Below are 20,321 nucleotides of genomic sequence, written 5' to 3'. Positions count from 1 at the left end.
CTGAGATACAACTCTGATATCTTTTCTCTAAACAGTTTCCAGGAACTGTTGGGAAGTATTTAGGTGGTTTTGGCACTTGATTTAGCTGTCAGTCCATAGACAGTATCAACTATACCGTACCATTGGCAGCCATATAAAGGGGATTCCCTAAGAGGAAACAAGGCATTTGTTTTATGTATGCATGCATTGCCCCTTGAAGGTTAACTTTTGTTTTGATAGCTTTATAACTTGTATAAAATTATGATCCAGTCAGATAACCCATTTGATGTTATGCATTTTAGATCTTCTGGCTGATCCCACCAACGGAGCGTAACCTGCAACTGTATGAGCAGTGGGTGCTGTCAGGGAAGCAGAGTGACATCTTCTTTGGGGACACTGTGGGCAAGTGTGGTCGTGTGGAACTCCACCAGGGCAACACCTTCTTCATACCCACTGGTAATAATATATCAGGTGTTGACTCCCATGCATGCCATCATCAGCCTAGGAACTACTGTCTTGACAATGCTTGGTAACAGCACAGGGCTGCCATCAGGTAGCAAGACCACCCTAGTTACTGGTCTGTAATCATCATCATCCAGATCTCCATTCCCACCTTAGGGGGAAGTATGATAGGGTCCAGAGAGTCAGAAAAAAAAATTATAGAATGAGATACTAAGCAAAGTTTGCCCAGTTGAATGAGCCACACTCCCATTTGCTTACCATTCAAGCTTCCGGAATCTCTAAACCTAAACTTTAACATTCACTTCCACCTGGCCATGTTTCAGGCTGGATCCATGCTGTGTACACACCTGAGGACTCCCTGGTGTTTGGTGGTAACTTTCTGCATAGCTTTGGCATCGAGAAGCAACTCAGGGTGGCTCAGGTCGAGGATGCTACACATGTGAGTTTTGACGTTCCAGATTTGTTGGTGCTTCTGTATTATTTTTTTTTATATTGGGCCCAGGGATGTCCCTTTAATTTTAGTCTTGCCATCTCCTGATGCTTATTCAGCTTGGCCACATGTTTTAAACTGGATGGGTTAGATATAGTATTAATAAACCTGACTACAAGAGACCTTTTCTGAGATTATGAAAATTGTATAGTAGCAACGAGAATAAACTGTAAAAGAACTTCATCGGTATTGAAGGAGTTATTGTCACTGACACTGCTTTTTGCACTGAACTCTTCAAGCTAGTTACATTTTCATTATATTTGCAGTATCTCCAGACACTTCTGTTTAACCAATGTAGGTACTTTTCCCCCCTCTATAGTTAAGTCTCAGGGTAGTAGCAAGATTAACATTTAATTATTTTGTAGTATTGAAGGGTTTAATAAAAAACTCTGTCACACTGAAGCACCATGTCCATCCATTATGTCATCCAATCCTTTATCAAGCCTGCACTTCATATGTTTCGTCAGGTACCATCAAAATTCCGATACCCCTTCTTCACGGAAATGTTGTGGTACGTGTTGGAGCGCTATGTCCACGTGCTTCTGGGCCGAACACACCTCACCCTGCCGCCAGATGAACAGGACAAGTACTGTAAATACCTTTCGTCCAGACTCAAGGCTAATAACAATAATAAAATGAAGGTAAGTAGGACACAGGCATACACTTTTCACCATAACTTGGCCCAGGTTTTTGTCTTTTTGCAGTTTATTTCACGTACCTGTAGCTTGGCGGGAAAAAGACAGTGCTACAACCCTACATCCTTTGTTTAGCACTTCTTTATGACTTACACGATGTTTCAATGCTGAGCTGTTGTTACAGCTGAAGAGATTGTAATTTTAAGTCAGGTTAAAGTAAAAAAGTGTAGTATATGTAATATAAACACTCGAATACTGATATATCTCTTGTAGCCTATAACGTGAAGACTAGATGAATGAAGTGTTAGTTTTACCAAGCTCATATTTTGCAATGTGTAATGACATTACCAATAGTTTTACCATATCAGTTCTTGCTGTACAGTATGTTATGAAGACAATAGTTGGATTTACTGTAGTATGATCTTACTCATCAATTCTTATTGTGTTATGAAAACAATATTTGGATATGAAGTAGATTCACCAGTCTAATCTTGCAACATACGATCTGCAGTATGTTATGAAGACAGTACAATATTTTGATTTAGAGCAGTTCTACCATACTCTTCAATTCTTGCAACATGCCATGAAGACAGTATTTGGATTTGATATAGGTATTTGGGTATAAGGGAAGCTTTATCAAGGTCATTAATTCTTGCAATGCACCCAGGACGGAGATGACAACGACGGCAAAGATGAACTCAAGATAGACCCGACCATCACCGTACCTCCAGAAGAACACAAACACTTGACACAGTTTGAGTTACACGGACTCAAGGCCATCGTTATGTACCTCCACGCACTCCCCACCAGTAAAAAGTGCGTCCCAGAGCTGATTACGGATCCTATAGCCCTGATCAGGGACGTGCGGACAGTGGTGGAGAAGCACAGATATGATAAGCCTGAAATGGCCAGGACGTCTAAGCCGGTGCTGGAGTGGTGGGCTAGAGTAAGTATTTTGTCTCTCTCTCTCTCTCAGAATATTTATAGCATCTCATTATTTTCCATTAACCTTTGTCTGTTACATGAATTTTATGTTTCATTTCCTCCTTGTTCTTTCTACAAATGTATAGTATAACAGAATCAAATCTTTATATATATTACTTAGTTGGTTCTTATATCCCAAAATATAAGCAAATGTTTATATATTACAGTCTGTTAATGGATCCCTAAAATATTTGCAGTGCCACAAATTCAACATTTTACACCCCACAGGAACCCACAAAGTTCGGTATGAAGCGTCCATTAGGAGAGAACACAGGAGCTGGGATCAAGAGAAGACGTAGAAATTCCGACAGCAATAGGATCGTGGGTCTACCTCCTAATGTGGCCAAAGTCAGACATCGCAGGGTCAGATGTAAGTGTTTCTTGTTGTTTGAGAATTTCTTACATAGGATGGCCCAGGAATTGTAAACATTTTGGGAGATTGTTCTTCGGGTTATTTCATCATCATCATCGTCATCTGGACCTGTGCCCGAAAAGATATTGTATCAACATAGGTCCAATTCTTGGCCATTACGGAGATTTAATTACCCGGTACTTGTGACTTTCTGGGTGAATCATTATGGAGAACATTTGTGCCCACAAGGTCTTCAGTAATGTAGCACTGTGACAGTTCAGGAACAGCCTAGGCCCAAGTGTACATAGCTGTTATTAATTGAAACTAAATTGAGAATAACATCCAGAATTTTCATATATATTTCTTGAGAAACTTGAGTAAGGATTTTTAAAATACTGATGGGGTTTGATTAAAAAACTGTTTCCAAAAATAGTTGCTGTATTGGATTTTGAACACATTCATTCATTCATTCATTCATCTAAACCAGTGCTGCCCCACAAGAAGCATAGAAGCCCGGGGCTAGGCAGGATGGTCCTGACATTTAAGGTGAGTGACCACCTTCACTCATCCCTGAGTGGCATTATGTGAGCAATAAACCCTAACCACTCCTTGGAAGTGAACCTGTACTTGCTCAATCTGATTGGAGTGTGTTAATTGCCCACTAAACCACCAGGAGCCATAATTTGGTTATATAATTACCACCTAGCATAGTAAATGGTGTCCAGGTGTACAGGAAACCATTTGGCTTGTCAGTGTAGAGTCACCTGTAGACAGAAGGAAGAGGAAAGAATGAAGGAAAGAAAGACGGAAGAGGAAGGATGGAAAGAAGGAAGAGGCGAAAGTGCAGGTACCCGAGAGCAGGAGTACATCGAGTGAGTGGATGGTGAGCGCCCCCACCAACCACAAATTTTGGACACACTCGTAAATTAGTTATCATTTGTTTGGCTATGCATTATTCTTTTATATAGTGCATGTATTGAATTGTGATGTTGCTGTATAAAATATCGTCCCATGTGTCAGTTATTTTTACATAAAAGTTCAAATTTTTGTCAGTATTTTTACATTATTGTATTATCACCTTACAGTATCTGTAGCTCAGTGAATTTTGTTACCGGTATAAATAATAGAAGTGTATGATGTGTTAATCCTAAAAATAATGGTCATGTGCTTAAAACGCAGTGCAAAAAACAAGCAAAAAATGTGAGTGTTGATGGTCATTTGCTGAAGATGGCAATTGTATTTGATCAGCCAACATACTACAGTACAAGTGTAGTCATCAGTAATACATGTTCTTGTATCATCACTTGCTTCATAAGTTATTGTATTGTATTCAAGGGGTTATTTATGTGGCCATAAGTTAAAGAAAAATTAAAATACATTTTGTTTTGGTGTGTAACAGGTAAATTGTGTGAGTCGTGTCAACGTGAGGACTGCCGGAAGTGTGTGTTTTGCCTAGATATGGTCAAATATGGTGGGCCTGGGACAATGAAACAGACCTGTAAGATGAAGAAGTGTACTCAGGTAATTACCTTTTTATTTACTCTGAAATTGGTTTAATAAGTGTACTCAAGTAACCAGATAGATCTTAAAAAGTGTACTTTGATAATCACACTTTTGTATACGGTACCTATAGATTAGTGACTGTTGTCTGTGTGTTAATAACATGGTATAGTATATTTTTGCTCTATCTCAAACAGTGAAAAAGTACATATATTTTGCATATTTTTTCTGTTTAGGCAGTCCTTGTTGTAAGCTGAGAATGAATTCCAAAATATCAGAGCTTTTTTCTTATAGTTATCATCATCATCATCATCTGGCCCTCCTTTCCTACCCTAGGGCAGGTCCAGACAGCCCAACTTTGCCCATTCCAATGGGCCATGCTTCCATTCACTCACCATTCAAGCCCCCAGAATCTGGCTCTATCTGATACACCAAAAACATTCACGACATTCTGTAGCTTCACATAAATGTATGTGATAGAGTCAGTCCGGACACTTGTCGTTAAAAAGGGTTGCTAAATCCCTGATCATGCGCTTCTCCCACAATATTCATCCAACCAGCTCCATCTCTTGTCAGTCCCCTAGCCTCACCAACTTCCAAACCTCTCTTCCTCACACATTGATCCACCATTTTGTAATATGTCAAGCAGTAAAAAATGTTAGGTTGATAGTATTAACAGATTGTTTGCAGCCAGTTCTCCACCCAGAGTTGTTTACTTAGAGTTTGTAATGAGAAGGTATTATATACTTGTGCTGTCAAGTGTTAAAAATTGTATAGATTTTCTGTGGATCTTTGCAGGTAGTGCTTATGAATTTTTCTTGTATGTTTGCAGCCAATGCTCCCTGCTGCTGCTGTGTGCTACGAGTGCCAGCTGGATGGGTGGAATCGTGTGCTGTCCACCCCAGTACAGAAGCCTCCCATCAACACACCCAGCAGCCTGTTTGAGTGCTGTGTCTGCTTCAAGATCTCTCACCTTAAGTGTATCAGTAGTAAAGTAAGTCTGTTTATCTGTAGCCAAATGCCTTAATCACAGAGGGGGAAGGAGAAAATAATAGCTAGCACCATGTCACTATTTGGAGCATGGGAGCCAAGGCTAGGCTGCTACGCATAGCATTTAAGAACAGAACAGACCTACACTCCTGTTAGCATTTTGCATGGTGGAAAAACCTCTGGCCACCTCTTGGATTCAAACCATAGCACAGAAACCACAGCCTCTACCCATCCAAAGAACTCTGTTGTTTTACCCCATTGCTGAAGTCAGTGTATCAATCTATTGCCAGACACCTTAATCCCATAAGGGGTGGCCACAGACAAATTGCCTCCCAGTTGCCCTGTCCCCCATCATTTCACTGCTCTCCCCGCAGTTCACACCCCCCCTCTCTCATATACCTCTCCACTCCATCCCTGCATCTCATCCTTGACCCCCTTGTGGATGATGATGCAAAACGAGTCAAAATGGTGTTAGGCTGTAGAGGAACCGATGATGCATTATGACACACTTGTCAATGTTGGTCTGAAGAGATGCCGATTAGGCAATTTTGGACAAAAATATTCACCAAAAGTTTTAGCATGAAGTGCATCAATTGTTGCTGCATTATAGGGGAGGGTGTCTATTTCAAGGCCATTCTCAAATAGTCTGCTTTCTCTTGGCTTTTGGTGGGGTGGGGGGAGGATGCACTCGCATGATTTTTGGCAATTTACTCGAAAACAATCAGTTGTTTCAAAATTCTGAAGATTCCATGCGAAAGCTCATGAAATTCTGCATTTAGGCATATGCTTTGCTCTTGCATGATGTGGGCAGAATATTGTAGTAGGGTGTTAGGAAATTATTTTCACTGAGGAAACATTATTGTCACTGCATTTTGGTACTTTCATTGCACTTTTAATGATCAGTTTTGTGTGTTTTTATTAGCTTATCCTATAGTATAAACATCAGCAAAAACGATGGTATACAATTTATACAAATATAATCAATTTCTGGGGCAGATAAAATCCATGGGAATGTTTTGCTTTGTGCATGAGTCCAGGCTGCCCTCGTGGCATTTTCTCTGATCATGTCACACAAACTTTCAGAAAACTTTTAGGTGTGCGAAGGGGTTAAGTGACTTGTAATTTATTTATTCCTGCTACCATTAAGTGATAGACTTTGCATCTGAGCAAATGGCCATATTACTGGTACTGATACTGATAACTCGAGAGTAGGTTAGCTGTCAAAATTTTAGTAATTTATCAGATGCTGATAATGTGTGGTTTGTCATAATATTGAGAAGCAAGGCACATTCTAACTTTGTCATGTTCTTCATTTTTATTAATGTGAGGCCTCTCCTTATTAATGTGTGCCTCTCCTGACATTGAGAGGGCTCTCCATACATGCTAAGGGATCTTTGTATGCTGCATGTGTTAGGAGTGTAATGCTGTATGATAGTGACACCTGGGCAGTAAAGGAAGAGGATATTTGCAGGCTCAAATGTACAGAAATGACAATGATTAGGTGGATGTGCTGTGATTCCCTGAGTGCAAGGCCTGGGAGGGCTAGGCTTGTGATGGAAGAGTTGAGAGGTAGGATGGGACTGGAATGTATTGGTGTTGTGATGAGGAGAGGTAGATGAAGGTGGTTTGGGCATATGGAGAGGATGAGGGATGGTAATTGGGTACAGAAAGTGAGAAGCATTAATATTAGGGGTGGGATTGCGAGGGGTAAACCAAAAAAGACCTGGGACGAGGTCTCTAAGTGGGACCTCAGGGTAAAGGGACGGGACGCTGCTAGAGATTGAGCAGCATAGAAATCTCCCATTAGGTGACCAAGGCCGATGCATGCAAGCATGTTGGAGCTTTCAAAAACAAAATGAAACAAGGCTAATATTTTTATTTTCAGTTCACAGATGCTGAGGGTATCGTCAATGAAGACTTGCCTAATAGTTGGGAGTGTCCAGAGTGTGTAAAAGAAGGCTACAATAAAGAGTACAAAGTAAGTATATTAGATATGTTGTGCAGTTTCTTATTGACATTAATATGCCACTGAAGTCTGTCATTAAGTAATGGCTACATTATCTTGGGTTTATGGTTTCTCCCTCTCTTTGCAGCATAACAGAGTTCCAAGCAGTCGAATGTCAGGTGCTGGCAGTGACACAGGAATGAAGACGCCTCAGATACTGGTAAGTTCACTTACGATGAAACACTACAACTCTGACGTATATGTACGGTAGCTGTTGTAATATCACAACCTCCACGTGCATCACACATCTAATGAACATCTTGTCCTCATTTGCACTTGGCTAACATGGAGAAGAGTAAAGTCTGGTTATTACTCCCTGCAGTGGAGGTAATGTGGATTGATACATACAGATACAGATACCCAGATGTATAAAGTGATGTAGTATGAACTTAAAAAATTTTCACTATATGGCAAGATAATCTTTTTCTTAATGTATTATTTAATTTAGCAATTAACATGTCTTCTGTTATCATTAAAGTGACCCATTTCATTGGGCAGTCTTGTTGAATAGTTTTCCCTCTTCTGTTTTCCCGTCGTTAGATCTGAAAAAGAGATTGGAATGATGATGATGGTAGCAGTAATAAAGTAGAAAATAAATCTTTATATTCAAAAGGAATAAGCTTACAGTTCATCCCCCCTTCAGTCAGAAGCAGAGGATGGAGACATGAAGGTGAAAATCGAAGGGGACAGCAAGCCGCACTCCAAGACGTCGGACCCATCATCGACCAAGGTGAAGGAGGAGGTAAAAGTATGATACTGGGGCCACGTTCATAACAAAACTTGTGATCAGTTTCCTGCTGTAACTGTGATTTGTTTTCCCAGGAGAGACAAAGAAAGGAGAATGGAAAGTCCTCGTATGTCCCTTGTTCCTCCTGTAGATACTGACCTTGAATATGAAAGGCAAGTTATTGTAGGTTTATTTAATTCTCCTACAGGATGGACAGAGAGGGGAGAGAGTAGAATTTCCCATATATGTAGTCCTTCCTGCAAAAACAGACCTAAGTTGTTACAACAGGGAATTGATTGTGAATGTGTTGTAGAATTGCACCCCAGGTTGTTAGTCGCTTGGCCTGATGTAAGAGTAGGGTTGGAGAAGGGTCTGCTTAGCTGGTCCCACCTTGGCTATCTGCTCTTCTTTAATCTGGAAAATCTCACTAATCCGGAATGTGTCATCATATGTGTCAGTCTCCTTCATTCCGTATCCAGGAACTTGTTTGGCTTTTGGGCACTCATCACTTTTCCTTTTGTTTTTTTCTTATTTTGTTTCATTTTGTCTTCACTTTCATTCCACGTCCAAGAAGTTGTTCGGTCTCTGTCCTCTCTTGCCTCTCAAGTCTGAGGTAATAATTCTCCAGTTTTCCAAGCATGGTAGGTTTTGTCCTTAGTGGTTTCCCATATGTTTTATGTGATGAATATTTCTGTTGTTTGTTTGACCTTTTATCCCCACACCTCTGATGTCCAGTTACGTGTATCTGATGGTGACCCTGTTGCTGAATGTTGAATTTTTCCATAGCCATCCATGTTTGTCTGCTCAAAGGACAGAAATACTGTATATGAATCTGTGAAGTGGCTGAATTAAGAGCCTTTGGAATGTATATACAGGGTATAGTCACATTATAACAGAGAGATGGATTTAATTTAAAATATGATGATTGAGTTTTGGAAAGTTTGTAATTACACTTGCTTCTTTCCTTGTTGCTTGAAAATATGCAATACAAGATTGATAGGTCAATTAAGTAATTGAAATTTTGAAGTGAATTTGGTTTCCCACTTCAGCACTGGATAATATATGGTTGGAGATAACAGTGAACAGGATCTTGGTCCATAGCTACACATAACAAGCATTTTCTTTGTCCATTTCGTATAGTTCATATCATATCATACTGTTTATAAAGGCTCCAGTGTAAAATTTTACCGTTAGCTAATGGTTCCCACTCAGGCTTAGTGCTTTGTCTCTTTTTTCACTGACAAATTCAGTTGATCCTGGCCTGTTTCTTACTATAGTCCATTGTAATTAGAATTACTCAGCCACGACTTGCACTCTTCCACACTTGCCAGTATTCCCTCTCTCTAACCCAGGCACCTGTAACTGTAGTCCATTCCATATTAGAATTACATATACTGGTACAGCTGCTGGCATTAGAGTGAGTATGGTCTTTTTGGAGGGATGGGAGTTGTGGCTGCGTGTAATTCTGATTTGGCATGGATTATACAGTGCAGTAAATAGCTATACAGTATTATACAAGGAATGGTCAACTGATATTTGAAGTTGTACCTCCACTGTATACACTTTTTTGATATCTGGACCCCTTCAATCTGTTGACATACTTTTCATTTCAGTTACACTACCCCCAGACAGTTTTATTCAGCTAAGAGCAGATGTTAGTGAAGGGGTTAGTGACCATAATATGCAATTCCTCCACTTCGAAGTCTCTCTGAAGCTTAATAAAATTGTTTGTTTAGCCTAAATAAATAATATTTTTTTAGATTGAAGCAGTTCAGTAAAACTATGAGGACAATTCAGTACATTGATGGATTGCTTTAAATTGTTGATAATTTTGGTAGTAACTACTGTAACATAAGGAATGAACAAGTCAGTGCACTCTGGATAAATACTAATGGTTTTGTGTGATACTGCTTGGATATAATACACACCAAGTATTATATTATATTATGTGAGTGCTTAGGACTTGGTGCACACTTGACTGCTATTGATTTTTGTGATATAGCATAAATAGAATTCCCACTAGGTGAAGATTAATTAATGTTTCCTCTGTGGGTGGTTAAGACATGTTACTTTCATATTTGGAAAAAAAATGTCAATAAGCTGCCTGGGTCTTCTTTTGTTAACTATATGGAATAATTGGAGACATGGTCAAGCAGACAAAAAGAAATATTTGTTGCCTAATGCCAAAATGAAAATAGGGTAATGCTCAGGTAATCCGTACTAGTTTTGGTTAGATGGGGAGAAAAATGTTGAACATACAAAGTTAACTCCTGCAGCAGAAGTGCGTAGTTACATTATTAAATGTATGTGAAGTTAATAATCCTAATGGACATAATTTAAGGTAGGCATATGGTTGTGACAGATCAGAATTTCAGTGCAGTAGAGTTGACTTTTGAACATACTACTCTTTAGTGTTATTCCCCACACATTTTATATTCTGAATGTAGCTCATGAAATTAATTATGTACAGAGTATACAAAACAGTCATTTATTTTCCCATCTAATAGTATAAAAACTGACACAAAAATGTTTTTTAAAATATTGTGTACTGTTGGCAAGTTATGTTGTTGAAAAAACAGAAATGTTTATAATGGAAGGCTATAGGAAGAAAATAATTGTCACAGTACACTTTGTGTTGAAATATATACAGTTAATCTATACCTGCTGTCTCAGGAAACATTTTGGAGGCTCACAAAGTGTCTTCAGCAGTGGTTAGTTTGTGTGCAGGTTCTGGCTCACAGCTTGCTGGTGTTTGGTTACTTACACAGCTTAGCCTAATATTGTCACACCATTAACCCTTAGCTGGTGGCAGCAGTTGCTGAGAAGCATCTTAAAAAAAAAAAAATAAAAAAATCATTATATAGATGCCCCCGACCACAGGATTGGGCATATAGTTGCACCGCATTATGTATGATTTTAACATTATATACAGACTGTACTGCTGTATTGAGCAGTTGCTATATATTATTAACATAGCAAAAAGGATGTTACAAGCATCTGGTTGGAGGAGTAGATTGTGGGCTTCTTTACTATGCCTTGTAAAATAACCAGACCTAAAAATGTATACATATCCCACAACATTAGTTTCCTTCCACATCAGATCTCTATTCTTTCTCATCATTTTTCTCATCCTTCTCTGTACTTCACAGACCTTGGCAGCATATTTGTTTGTTCCTCTCACTATATGTTCAGTTACATCTCTGTCCACAAAAGACATAAAAATCTCCAGTGGGTCCTGAGGCAAAATTATTTTGACCCTTGTGTCTCCTGTAAATGGCAGTTGTTCTCTACTAACTGGAGTGACTCAACCACCCAACTGGAGCACTGTCATCATTGCCATCATCCTCTGCACTTGACAGATTATCATCTGGCTCCTCTGCAATCTCAAGTTGTGATTCATCACCACTGTGTGTCATCACCGTCGCTGTCTGATGTAGAATCACTGCTAACATCATTAGTGAAATCATTATCCAAATCCTGATCTAGAATTAGTTTTATCTCATCATCACTAATGTTCTTCCTTGTGTGGGACATGATTATGTCTACAATATCCAAAAAAAAAGAAAAAAAAAAAAAGAAACTGAGGTTTACAGGAGAAACAAAGGAGTGTTGTGTCCCCTCCAAGAGCTGGGAACATACTGATTGAGTCACTGAGTGAGCAACCTTTTATAAGCCACCTGCAACACGTATATTGCCATTTAGGGATATTTGAGGTTCTAGGTCAGTGGTCCCCAACCTTTTGTAGGCTTCAGGCCACATTTACGAATGTTGGTAAAATGGAGGGCACCAGAAAAATAAAAGTCAAATTCACGCATACATATGTGTGTGTGTGTTTGTGTGTGTGTATATATATTTGTTTATTTACTAATGTATTTATAACTCTGAGAAATAATGAGAAATATATAAGTTTCCAAGGCATCCCGTGGGCTCTATGATACGGCTTCAAGGGCGCTATGGCACCCACGGACTACAGGTGGGGGATCACTGCTCTAGGGCACTTGCACATTGTCGACTATATATAGGCTCTGCTAGGATTTACAGGGGACGATTTGGGTAAGCATCTATATACAGTCTCCCTGCAAGTTTTCAGTAGATTTTGCAGTCTGTATACCGTAGTTCTGCTGCCGGCTAAGGGTTAAAGGTGATTTGGATCTGTTTGTTTTGATGAACACTTGGCCAATATTTTTCAGTCCTTGGAAAACGTAGGTCATTACTAAATTTTTTTTGATGTGTAAAGTTTGACCAGATGCTGTGTTTGATTTATTTTAAGGATGATTCATTTATCAGCAAATTTCAAGGCAGGTTAAATCACATGCTAATTTGAAGGAACTGTACCATTTCTAATTAATACAAAGGCGTAGTTTACAAAGTTATATTTTCGTGTGGCTTTACAACCTAATTGGGAATATATTACAAGCACCCGATTGTGCCTATCATATCATCTAATTATTTTGTCTTCTTGCATTCCCTGTCCATGAGTGTTGCTGCTGCCTCAACTCATCTTAACCAATTGAGACTGTGGATGTCTTTTTCATCTTAATTTTGCCATCTCCTGACATGTACTCTGTATAGGAGAGACTTGGAACTGGATGGGGTATATAAAACATTGATAATCACCTTTAATACAAGAAACCTTTTCGAAATTCAGTAGCCTGGTAGGAGAAAAACTAAACTGATATTACAAGAGACCTTTTTTAAGTTAATTAGTTTGGTAGGAGAAAAACACGGATGTCATCTAGATTCAAGGAGCTAACCCTTTCAGTCTTTCTTATAATTATAATAATAAGCCAAAAATATAACCGAGGACGAGAAGTGCCTCAAATTTGGTTATTCAGGGGAGACAGAGCATGTGTGTGGGTGATGGTTCAGCATCTGTTGATGGACCCCAAGGCAAAATGATGGATCTGCAAAATGCTTATTCCCTATACAGTATAAAAAATAAAAAATGGATACAACAAAGGAAAAAAAAATTCCAGCAATAATAATAATGATAATAATACTCTGGTCTTTTGCTATATTCAGACACTGTTTAACTAAGGAGAGCCACTCAGTAATGAAGGGGTTAATGAAGGCTGTATCCAACCCTTCCAGTTCCAAAAGTCATTCTTAAGCTCAATAAAACCATCAGGAGTCCCCACTACCACCACCACCACCAAAAAGAGTCTCATGGTTAAGTGGGTAAAATTGTTCTTGCTCTTTTCCATGGAGTCTGTTTTCTGGTGTGCTTTTTTTGTTGTTGTACTTCGGGTTGGCTGGCTGGCGCAAAGTAGGTACGGGGTACCTGAAAAATATTTTCTGCCCTTGGCTTATGCCAATACTTAGATCCTCAGGTGTCTGTATATTTTTCCTTTTAGAAAATTAACACTAGCCAAGCATTTGTGAGGTCTCTTAACCCTTTCAATCTGATGGTGTATTTTTTTAATCTTTAGCCTTCTTGTCTTTAGAGGTGCTGGAGAGGAATGCCATCACATGGTGGCACTGATGTAGCCAGGTGGCTCCACTACTTGGTTATACAAACATCCCTTAGTTCATCCCCATCCACCAAAAGGGAATGGTGGAGGACAGCTTTAGCCTGCTGTCCACCGGGTTCTCATTTCAGATGAGTTTGAGACTTTTATTGTCACCACCACAACAACAACAACTACACCTGCCACTATTACCACCACTACCACTATTACCACCACCACTACTACTACTACTACTACTGTCCCCAGACAATTTTAAGGCGGGAAACTTCTCACATGTAAAATGATAATGAATGCTGTATCTAACATCTCCAGTTGGAAAAGTCCCACCAAAGCCAAGTAAATTTGTCTGGCGAAAGAGAGGTATAGTGTAGTACATTATCCGATTGAGTTTGTTCACGACTGTAAATGTTTCTAGATTTGTGTAAATACTTACGATCATGGTGTTTTAAAGTAAGAATAGAATACTTTCAGGTTGATAATACACTTCAGACACCAGATTCACAAACTTATGATCAGTTGCTGATTGTAAATCTGATTTTGATTGACAGGAAGGAGGAGGAGACTGTATAATCTTCTCAGTCTCATGTTCTTTTTTCACCAACATAGCTATGAAAGGGAAATGATCATGAACTGTGTCTGTTTTTGCAGGAAGGGTAAGGAAGGTGGAGTTCAGAAATTTCCCTGTTTCTTATTCTTCCTACAAATTACAGTCCAAGTCATCACTAATGGCCCCAGGCTTATGTGGACATGAACCTGGCAGACTGCAGGCAGAAGCTGCCTTTCTCCTACAGTCCACTATACTTCATTGTGGAGGGAGTTGATGCATTATTTTGATCAGATATCATTGTGCATGTTATATATGGAGTTATAATGATATTAAAATGATCAGAATAACACACAAAAGAATGGCTAAGTGTAATAAAATAAATCCATTAGGAAGAGGCATTAGGGAGCTTCCTTGACTGACAAGAATACAGGCCCAGGTCCCTAACCACCCACCTCACCCTATGCACTGTTAACCCTCCATGGTATAACCATACAGGACTTAGATAAGTTGTGTCTGTATTCTCATCGGCATAGGAGGTTCTGATACATCTGTGTTGTACTGGTTGTGGCCAGATGGACTCCAGGCCCTTGTGCAGTCCATTTTATTCCTTTGGGGGAGAGGTATGTTTGTACACCTGGCAGTGGAGCAGTCTAATTACATTGGTGCCACCACATGAAGGCATTGCTTTCATGCATCCATCCCTCTCCATTACCATAATACAAGAGAAGAATGTAATAAGCTGAAGTATGAAATAGAAATAGATACTGACGAGATACTAGAAAGCTTCGTAAAGTGGTGAGAATTGAGTCCTTGGTTACTTTGAATTTATATCGCAGACTCCACATCACTCATATTGTGAATCTGAGTAATGTCTTTGAAATAAACAATGAGAAAGCAGTGCTTGGAACCATGGTAGTACAGTAATAATAAAAAAAGGAAGTGTTAAAAATCATTCAGGTTTGTGTTGTGGTCTGATATCACTATCACACTCATGATTGTATGAATCTGACTTATGATTTGTTAATGGTCACTTTGTGATGTAGGTGTTTGGTCATAAATTGAGGGAAGAACCAGCATCATCGAAAATAATTTATACAGATAATTCATGTCTGTTGTATGTGGTGTGAACTCACCCACAGTGACTAAGTTATCCTGTCTGTTTTGCTGTGGGGTACAATTTACACTTATTTTGGAGCAGTTGGGTAGTAATTAGCTGGCTCAGATACTTTTTAGATGACATTTGCTGTATCATGGCCAATTTCAGTATAAGAATCCATTAAGGAGAAGCTTAGTGTCACTTGAACTAAACTGAAGAGTGATTAAAACTAGTAAAAAAGACAGATGAGGATTAGCAGGTAGCTGTGTGGCCAGATTGCATTGGTTCCTGCCATGTTCAGTTAAGGGCATTATTGATGCCGGTACGGTTAGTAGTTACCTAAAGGTTATAACCGTATCAGCATGATGACATAATATTCTTGCTTCCTCCAGACAATATTGTAAAGCTTTGGAGGAACATTTTGTAGTGATGGCATTAGAAATAGTCTCCATAAACCCTGTCACAAAAACAGTGTCTTTCCAGAGCTGAGTGAAATTGTGTGAAGGTAGCAAGAGTGGGCTATAAAGTGCATCCTTGTGTTGAAGGGGTTAATATTAGGAGTTGTGATGACTGAATGGGCCCCTATTACCTCTTTTGTGGACCCTCCTACTACTGCCAGACACGCAAAGTTACTGTGATCTCAGTTTTAGTCAGTACTTGTAAGTTATATACCCATTCTGTAATAATTGTGTCATTCTGCATGCTTGGTATTCTCTCTTGATATGCAACACCACCTTTTCTTTCATATTACCATTCAAGCTCTTTAGACTGGGTTAAGTTGAGCAAAGTCTGATGAGAGTTCAGGAATTGCCAGTTAAGAGAGGCTTATCAGTAGTTTAGAGAAGTTTTGTACTTTTGTTTGTATGTGTTGTATATGCAGGTCTGTTGTCTACATGTGTATTGTTACCATACCATGGCAGTGCACATTGTAACCCCATTTGCTCTACAGTGTGATATGTCACATTGTTTTTTTTTTTTTTTTTCTCCCCAGAAAAGTATTCTTTTCCAGAAAGTGATTTTCTTTCTTTTTGTCTTCCAGATAGATTTAGTAATATTTTCATGTGTAATAGTCTAGGTCTTAGTTCAGTGTCATTTACTTAATAATGTAGGGATGGTCAGTCTGGGTTACTGTTATTATACTGTACTGAGTCTCAAGATTAATTTTCTTTCAAAAATATACAAGCTCAATTCTTTTAACTGATGTCTGTGATTCAAAGGAACCTATTTGGTTTAGGTTAATCCTCAGAAAAACCAGTACAGCCCAGGGAACTGGATTAATAATGATCATTGTTAGGACAGACAGTAGTCACACATTTGTATATTTTTGCATGTGATATATATACATGGTTTTCTTTCAGATCATTTAGGGCATGGAAAGACAGATTTAGTGTTTTAATATGTAAGCTATAATCCAGCATTCACTGTATGTGGCTGCTGAGAAGGGAATTGACCCATTGAATCTGGGGATGTCTTCTTGGTTTTTATTTTTATCTCCTGATGATTTTATTCAGTGTAGGAAAGAGTTTTCAAATTGGAGGGGTTAGATTCAGTGTTGGTAAACCACTTCAGTATGAGAGATGATTCCTAGGTTGAATAGATGATTTAATTCAGCATAGGATAGACTTCCGACTGGAGGGGTTAGACGCAGCCTTGATTTAACCCCTTCAGTTCAAGCGACATTGCCCAAGTTGCATTAAATCATTTGGCATTAGCAGCAATAAAAAGCCAAAAACATCGCCCAGATATGAGGGGTTAATGTTTTGTTAGAACTAAATCTGATACACTGGGGAAATAATAACCAATATATATTTTGCCATTGTTACTCTGAAATTTAAAGATGCTGTATTTATAACACTTCTGAGTAATTGCCACTGTTCTTCCTCATTTATGAATTGATCATAGTGCAGTATCTTGTATGACTTATGTTAGAATTTATTTTATTTTTGGAGTTTCCCTTCTCATTCATCTTCCCAACGTTAGACTTGAGGTTTTATGCTATACTCGTTTCACATTAACTTGGCTTAAAATTGACATATCTCCGTCAAGAATGCTGGACTATAGCAAGAGATTAGCACAAGAACAGAGCATTAGTCTCAAGGAAATGCAATGGAAAGGATGTAGAGCCATAGTATTGTCTTATTCTGCCATCAAACTATGGGATGAAAGCTGCAAAAGGACAAACACCTCTGCCAAGTTAAGGTGAAAGAACTATAGGCTGTATGTTGGTGAAGGGTCTGGGCATGCTGGATTTAGAGGTAACCCCTTAGCTTCCTCTCTGGGTTATGTATGTATTGTTTAATATATTTATTTATTGGTTGTTCATATATGGCACCCCGGGCCTTGAGTATCTTGTATGTTAACAGGGATGGCTCGTCTGTGTGTGTGAGGAGGGCAGATATTTTGTCTGCCTCATAAATTAAGCTTGCAATCAGTGGATGTAAAACGGCAAGTACTGTGAAGTATAAAACGGGTTATGGGGAGTAGAAAATAATGGCGGGTAGACAACTACTGATTGAGCCACCCTGCCAACACAAGAATTTTCCTGATAAGTTACCAGTAGAGTGCAATGTATGACCCATTCTCTACAATTACAACTTCGTTATCCATACAGAACCTTTGCAGAGCCTTTCTGGAGTGTTTAAGTTATGCTTTTCTTTACGTTAATTGTATAGTTGAACATTGATGAACACCCAATATTTTTTGTTTAGTTGAACATCTAAGTGAACACATAGTATTTATAAGCCTGAATATTTGTACTGATACTCACAATTATTGCCTAAAAAGCCGTGTGCTTATCTTGTCATGATATTCAGGCACAATACTTGGATGATAAGGATTTTGCTGTGTGGTTCAGTAGTCTTGCTCTTCGGACCATATGTTAAATGGCTTTGTAGACTTAACATCTCTTCCTTACCAGTTTATTCTGCACATTATATATCCATATCCACTTTCATGTTATTGAAAGGTATGTCAGTATTACTGTAGAAGGATATAAATAACATCCAAGAGGATGCTAAGGAGCAATATGCAAAGTAAAGCACTGAGGAAGAGGTGTCATTAAATCTCCCCCAGTCTTTATTTGATGAGCGAGACACACTGAAATTAATCTTGTTGTATTGCCTCGTCCCCCAACAACAGTCACCAGCATCCCAGCCTCTTGCCAACGCTCCCACCTTTACAACAACTTATGAGCAGGATTTACCTTTGTGGGTTCAACTCCACTGACTCACCAGGCTTAATTTAACCTAGCATTATGTCATTCTAGGTTAAAATAGGTTGGTTTGTGTCTGGTATAACCTGGCATTGTGTACTGTAATTCTAAATTAAAGTGGGCTAGGTTATAGTAGAATGATGGAGCTCCCTTTACTTACTGGGGGGAGAGTACTGTATTTTTTTTCATCTCTTCCACAAAGGTAGATCATGCTGTACAATACAGACACTTATGTTCCTAGGATGTGAGATGAAGCTCGTTCGAGAGGGCACGGCTGTCGCACCTGGCTTGTTTGTAAATGTGTCTCGCATCAAACAGTAGTCACTTTGTAAACAGGTTGGCTCTCCCCAATTTTTTTGTAAGTAAAAAATAAAAAATTATTAGTTAAATATCCAAATACAAATTAATCGTTGTTTGATTGATCCTTCACTGGGGTCTGGGAAAGTGTATTTTAACCTCTTCACACCAGTGACTTCAGATCGTATTCTTGCTGCTGCCAGTTGATTGTATTCAACTTAGAGGAGACTTGGAACTGGAGTGGTTGAATATAGCCTTGATAAACCTCTTCAGTGTGAGAAGCCTTTCATAAGTTCAATATAATAATCTGGGAGTGTCAAGAATGCATTAAAAATTACATCAAATGGGCTGAAGTGGTTAATCTGCCATGCACTTTGTATATCATGTTAGTGGTGTAAAGTGTTCTGCTCTGCCAAGAGCCAACCGTTTACTTGATTGACTATTAGTTGGCGAGAAGCACAGTCTCCCCCATTTCCACATCTACAGGCAGACTCCAAGTTTTGACTAATGTAGTGGAGCCGTGGCTGAATGGACATTGTTTGGGTGTTGATGTAATCTATACAACTGTAATCAGAGTTAACAAACCTTCCAAATTTAATGCAGCTGCTTGAAGTTTAAAACCTGCCTGTAAATGCAGAACTGAGAGAGACTGTACATTTGGTTCTAATGGTTGGAGTTGTGTTTTGACTATTAACACAAGCCAGGCCAAACTACAGTGTGCCATGCTTATGCTTACCCATTACTGATTGCTGATATTTTAACTTTCACGGCTAGCCAACCATTTCTAACTGCCCATTTAATGTAATCTGAAATGATATAGCAGATGTGTGTGTAACATAAATAATTGCAAAATGTGAAGTATAAAAGTATCAGTACAGTGACAGTAAAGTACACGCAGTCCATATGTAGTAGCTAAAGGACGCAGCTTTAGCTATAAGTGTAAATGTTTGTGTGGAAGTTACACGACAGGGTGAATAGAGCCTGAATGTGAAGTTTGTTGATAGAGAAAGGGTGATAGTTGTGAGTGGATTGAGAAGTAGATTTGCAGTTTATTGAGTGGATGATAGGGGAGTGGGGTGGGGGGATTGAAAGCTTTGTGTGTGTGAGGCTGGATGTGGCCAGATTGGAGTAAATTCAGAGACTGGTTGATTAGAACTGAAAGGAAGGGAAGTAAGAGAAATAGAAAGTTGCTTCAACCTTTCCCTGGCGTATTGGGAAACCAGAATAGACTAGGGGAACAAGGCTGTAGTTAAATTGCTTGAGACAATGATCAGGTACCTTGCATAATGAGAAAGAGGTTACTAGGCTTAGTGGAGAGCATCTTTGATCTGTCCTTTGTGGAAGGGAAATGTTGATGCTTGAGAATTAGAAGACAATACCGTAAGGTGGACTGCAACTGAATGAAGGTCTGACAGAACCAAGACAAGATAGATTTTTTTTTTTGAGAGTGCAGCCCAGGATATAATGTACTGCCAGTCAGCAAGTAGCACTGAATAATGTAATGGGGATGTCTATTTGCAGCTGTAGAACACAATGAAATGGTGATATTTGCTCTAATAATGATCGGCAGTGAAGCTT

General features: G+C 39.0%; 1 protein-coding gene across 1 annotated transcript in view; it reads left to right on the top strand.

Moving 5' to 3' along the window:
- LOC145402883 (uncharacterized) overlaps positions 1-20,321 on the top strand; it is a 33,051-nt gene that overhangs the window by 4,969 nt on the left and 7,761 nt on the right. Inside the window, exons 6-15 of the mRNA XM_080274812.1 lie at positions 282-435; positions 765-880; positions 1,399-1,572; positions 2,234-2,512; positions 2,779-2,920; positions 4,302-4,423; positions 5,235-5,396; positions 7,278-7,370; positions 7,486-7,557; positions 8,041-8,145. Of these exons, the coding sequence (XP_080130938.1) occupies positions 282-435; positions 765-880; positions 1,399-1,572; positions 2,234-2,512; positions 2,779-2,920; positions 4,302-4,423; positions 5,235-5,396; positions 7,278-7,370; positions 7,486-7,557; positions 8,041-8,145 (1,419 nt within the window). The remainder of the gene's footprint in view (positions 1-281; positions 436-764; positions 881-1,398; positions 1,573-2,233; positions 2,513-2,778; positions 2,921-4,301; positions 4,424-5,234; positions 5,397-7,277; positions 7,371-7,485; positions 7,558-8,040; positions 8,146-20,321) is intronic.

The sequence above is a fragment of the Coenobita brevimanus genome, chromosome 1 (genome assembly GCF_032717465.1).
Source record: "Coenobita brevimanus isolate Jiangsu-jjx chromosome 1, ASM3271746v2, whole genome shotgun sequence".
NCBI classification, from domain to species: Eukaryota; Metazoa; Arthropoda; class Malacostraca; order Decapoda; family Coenobitidae; genus Coenobita; species Coenobita brevimanus.
This window is presented reverse-complemented; position numbering and strand designations above follow the sequence as displayed.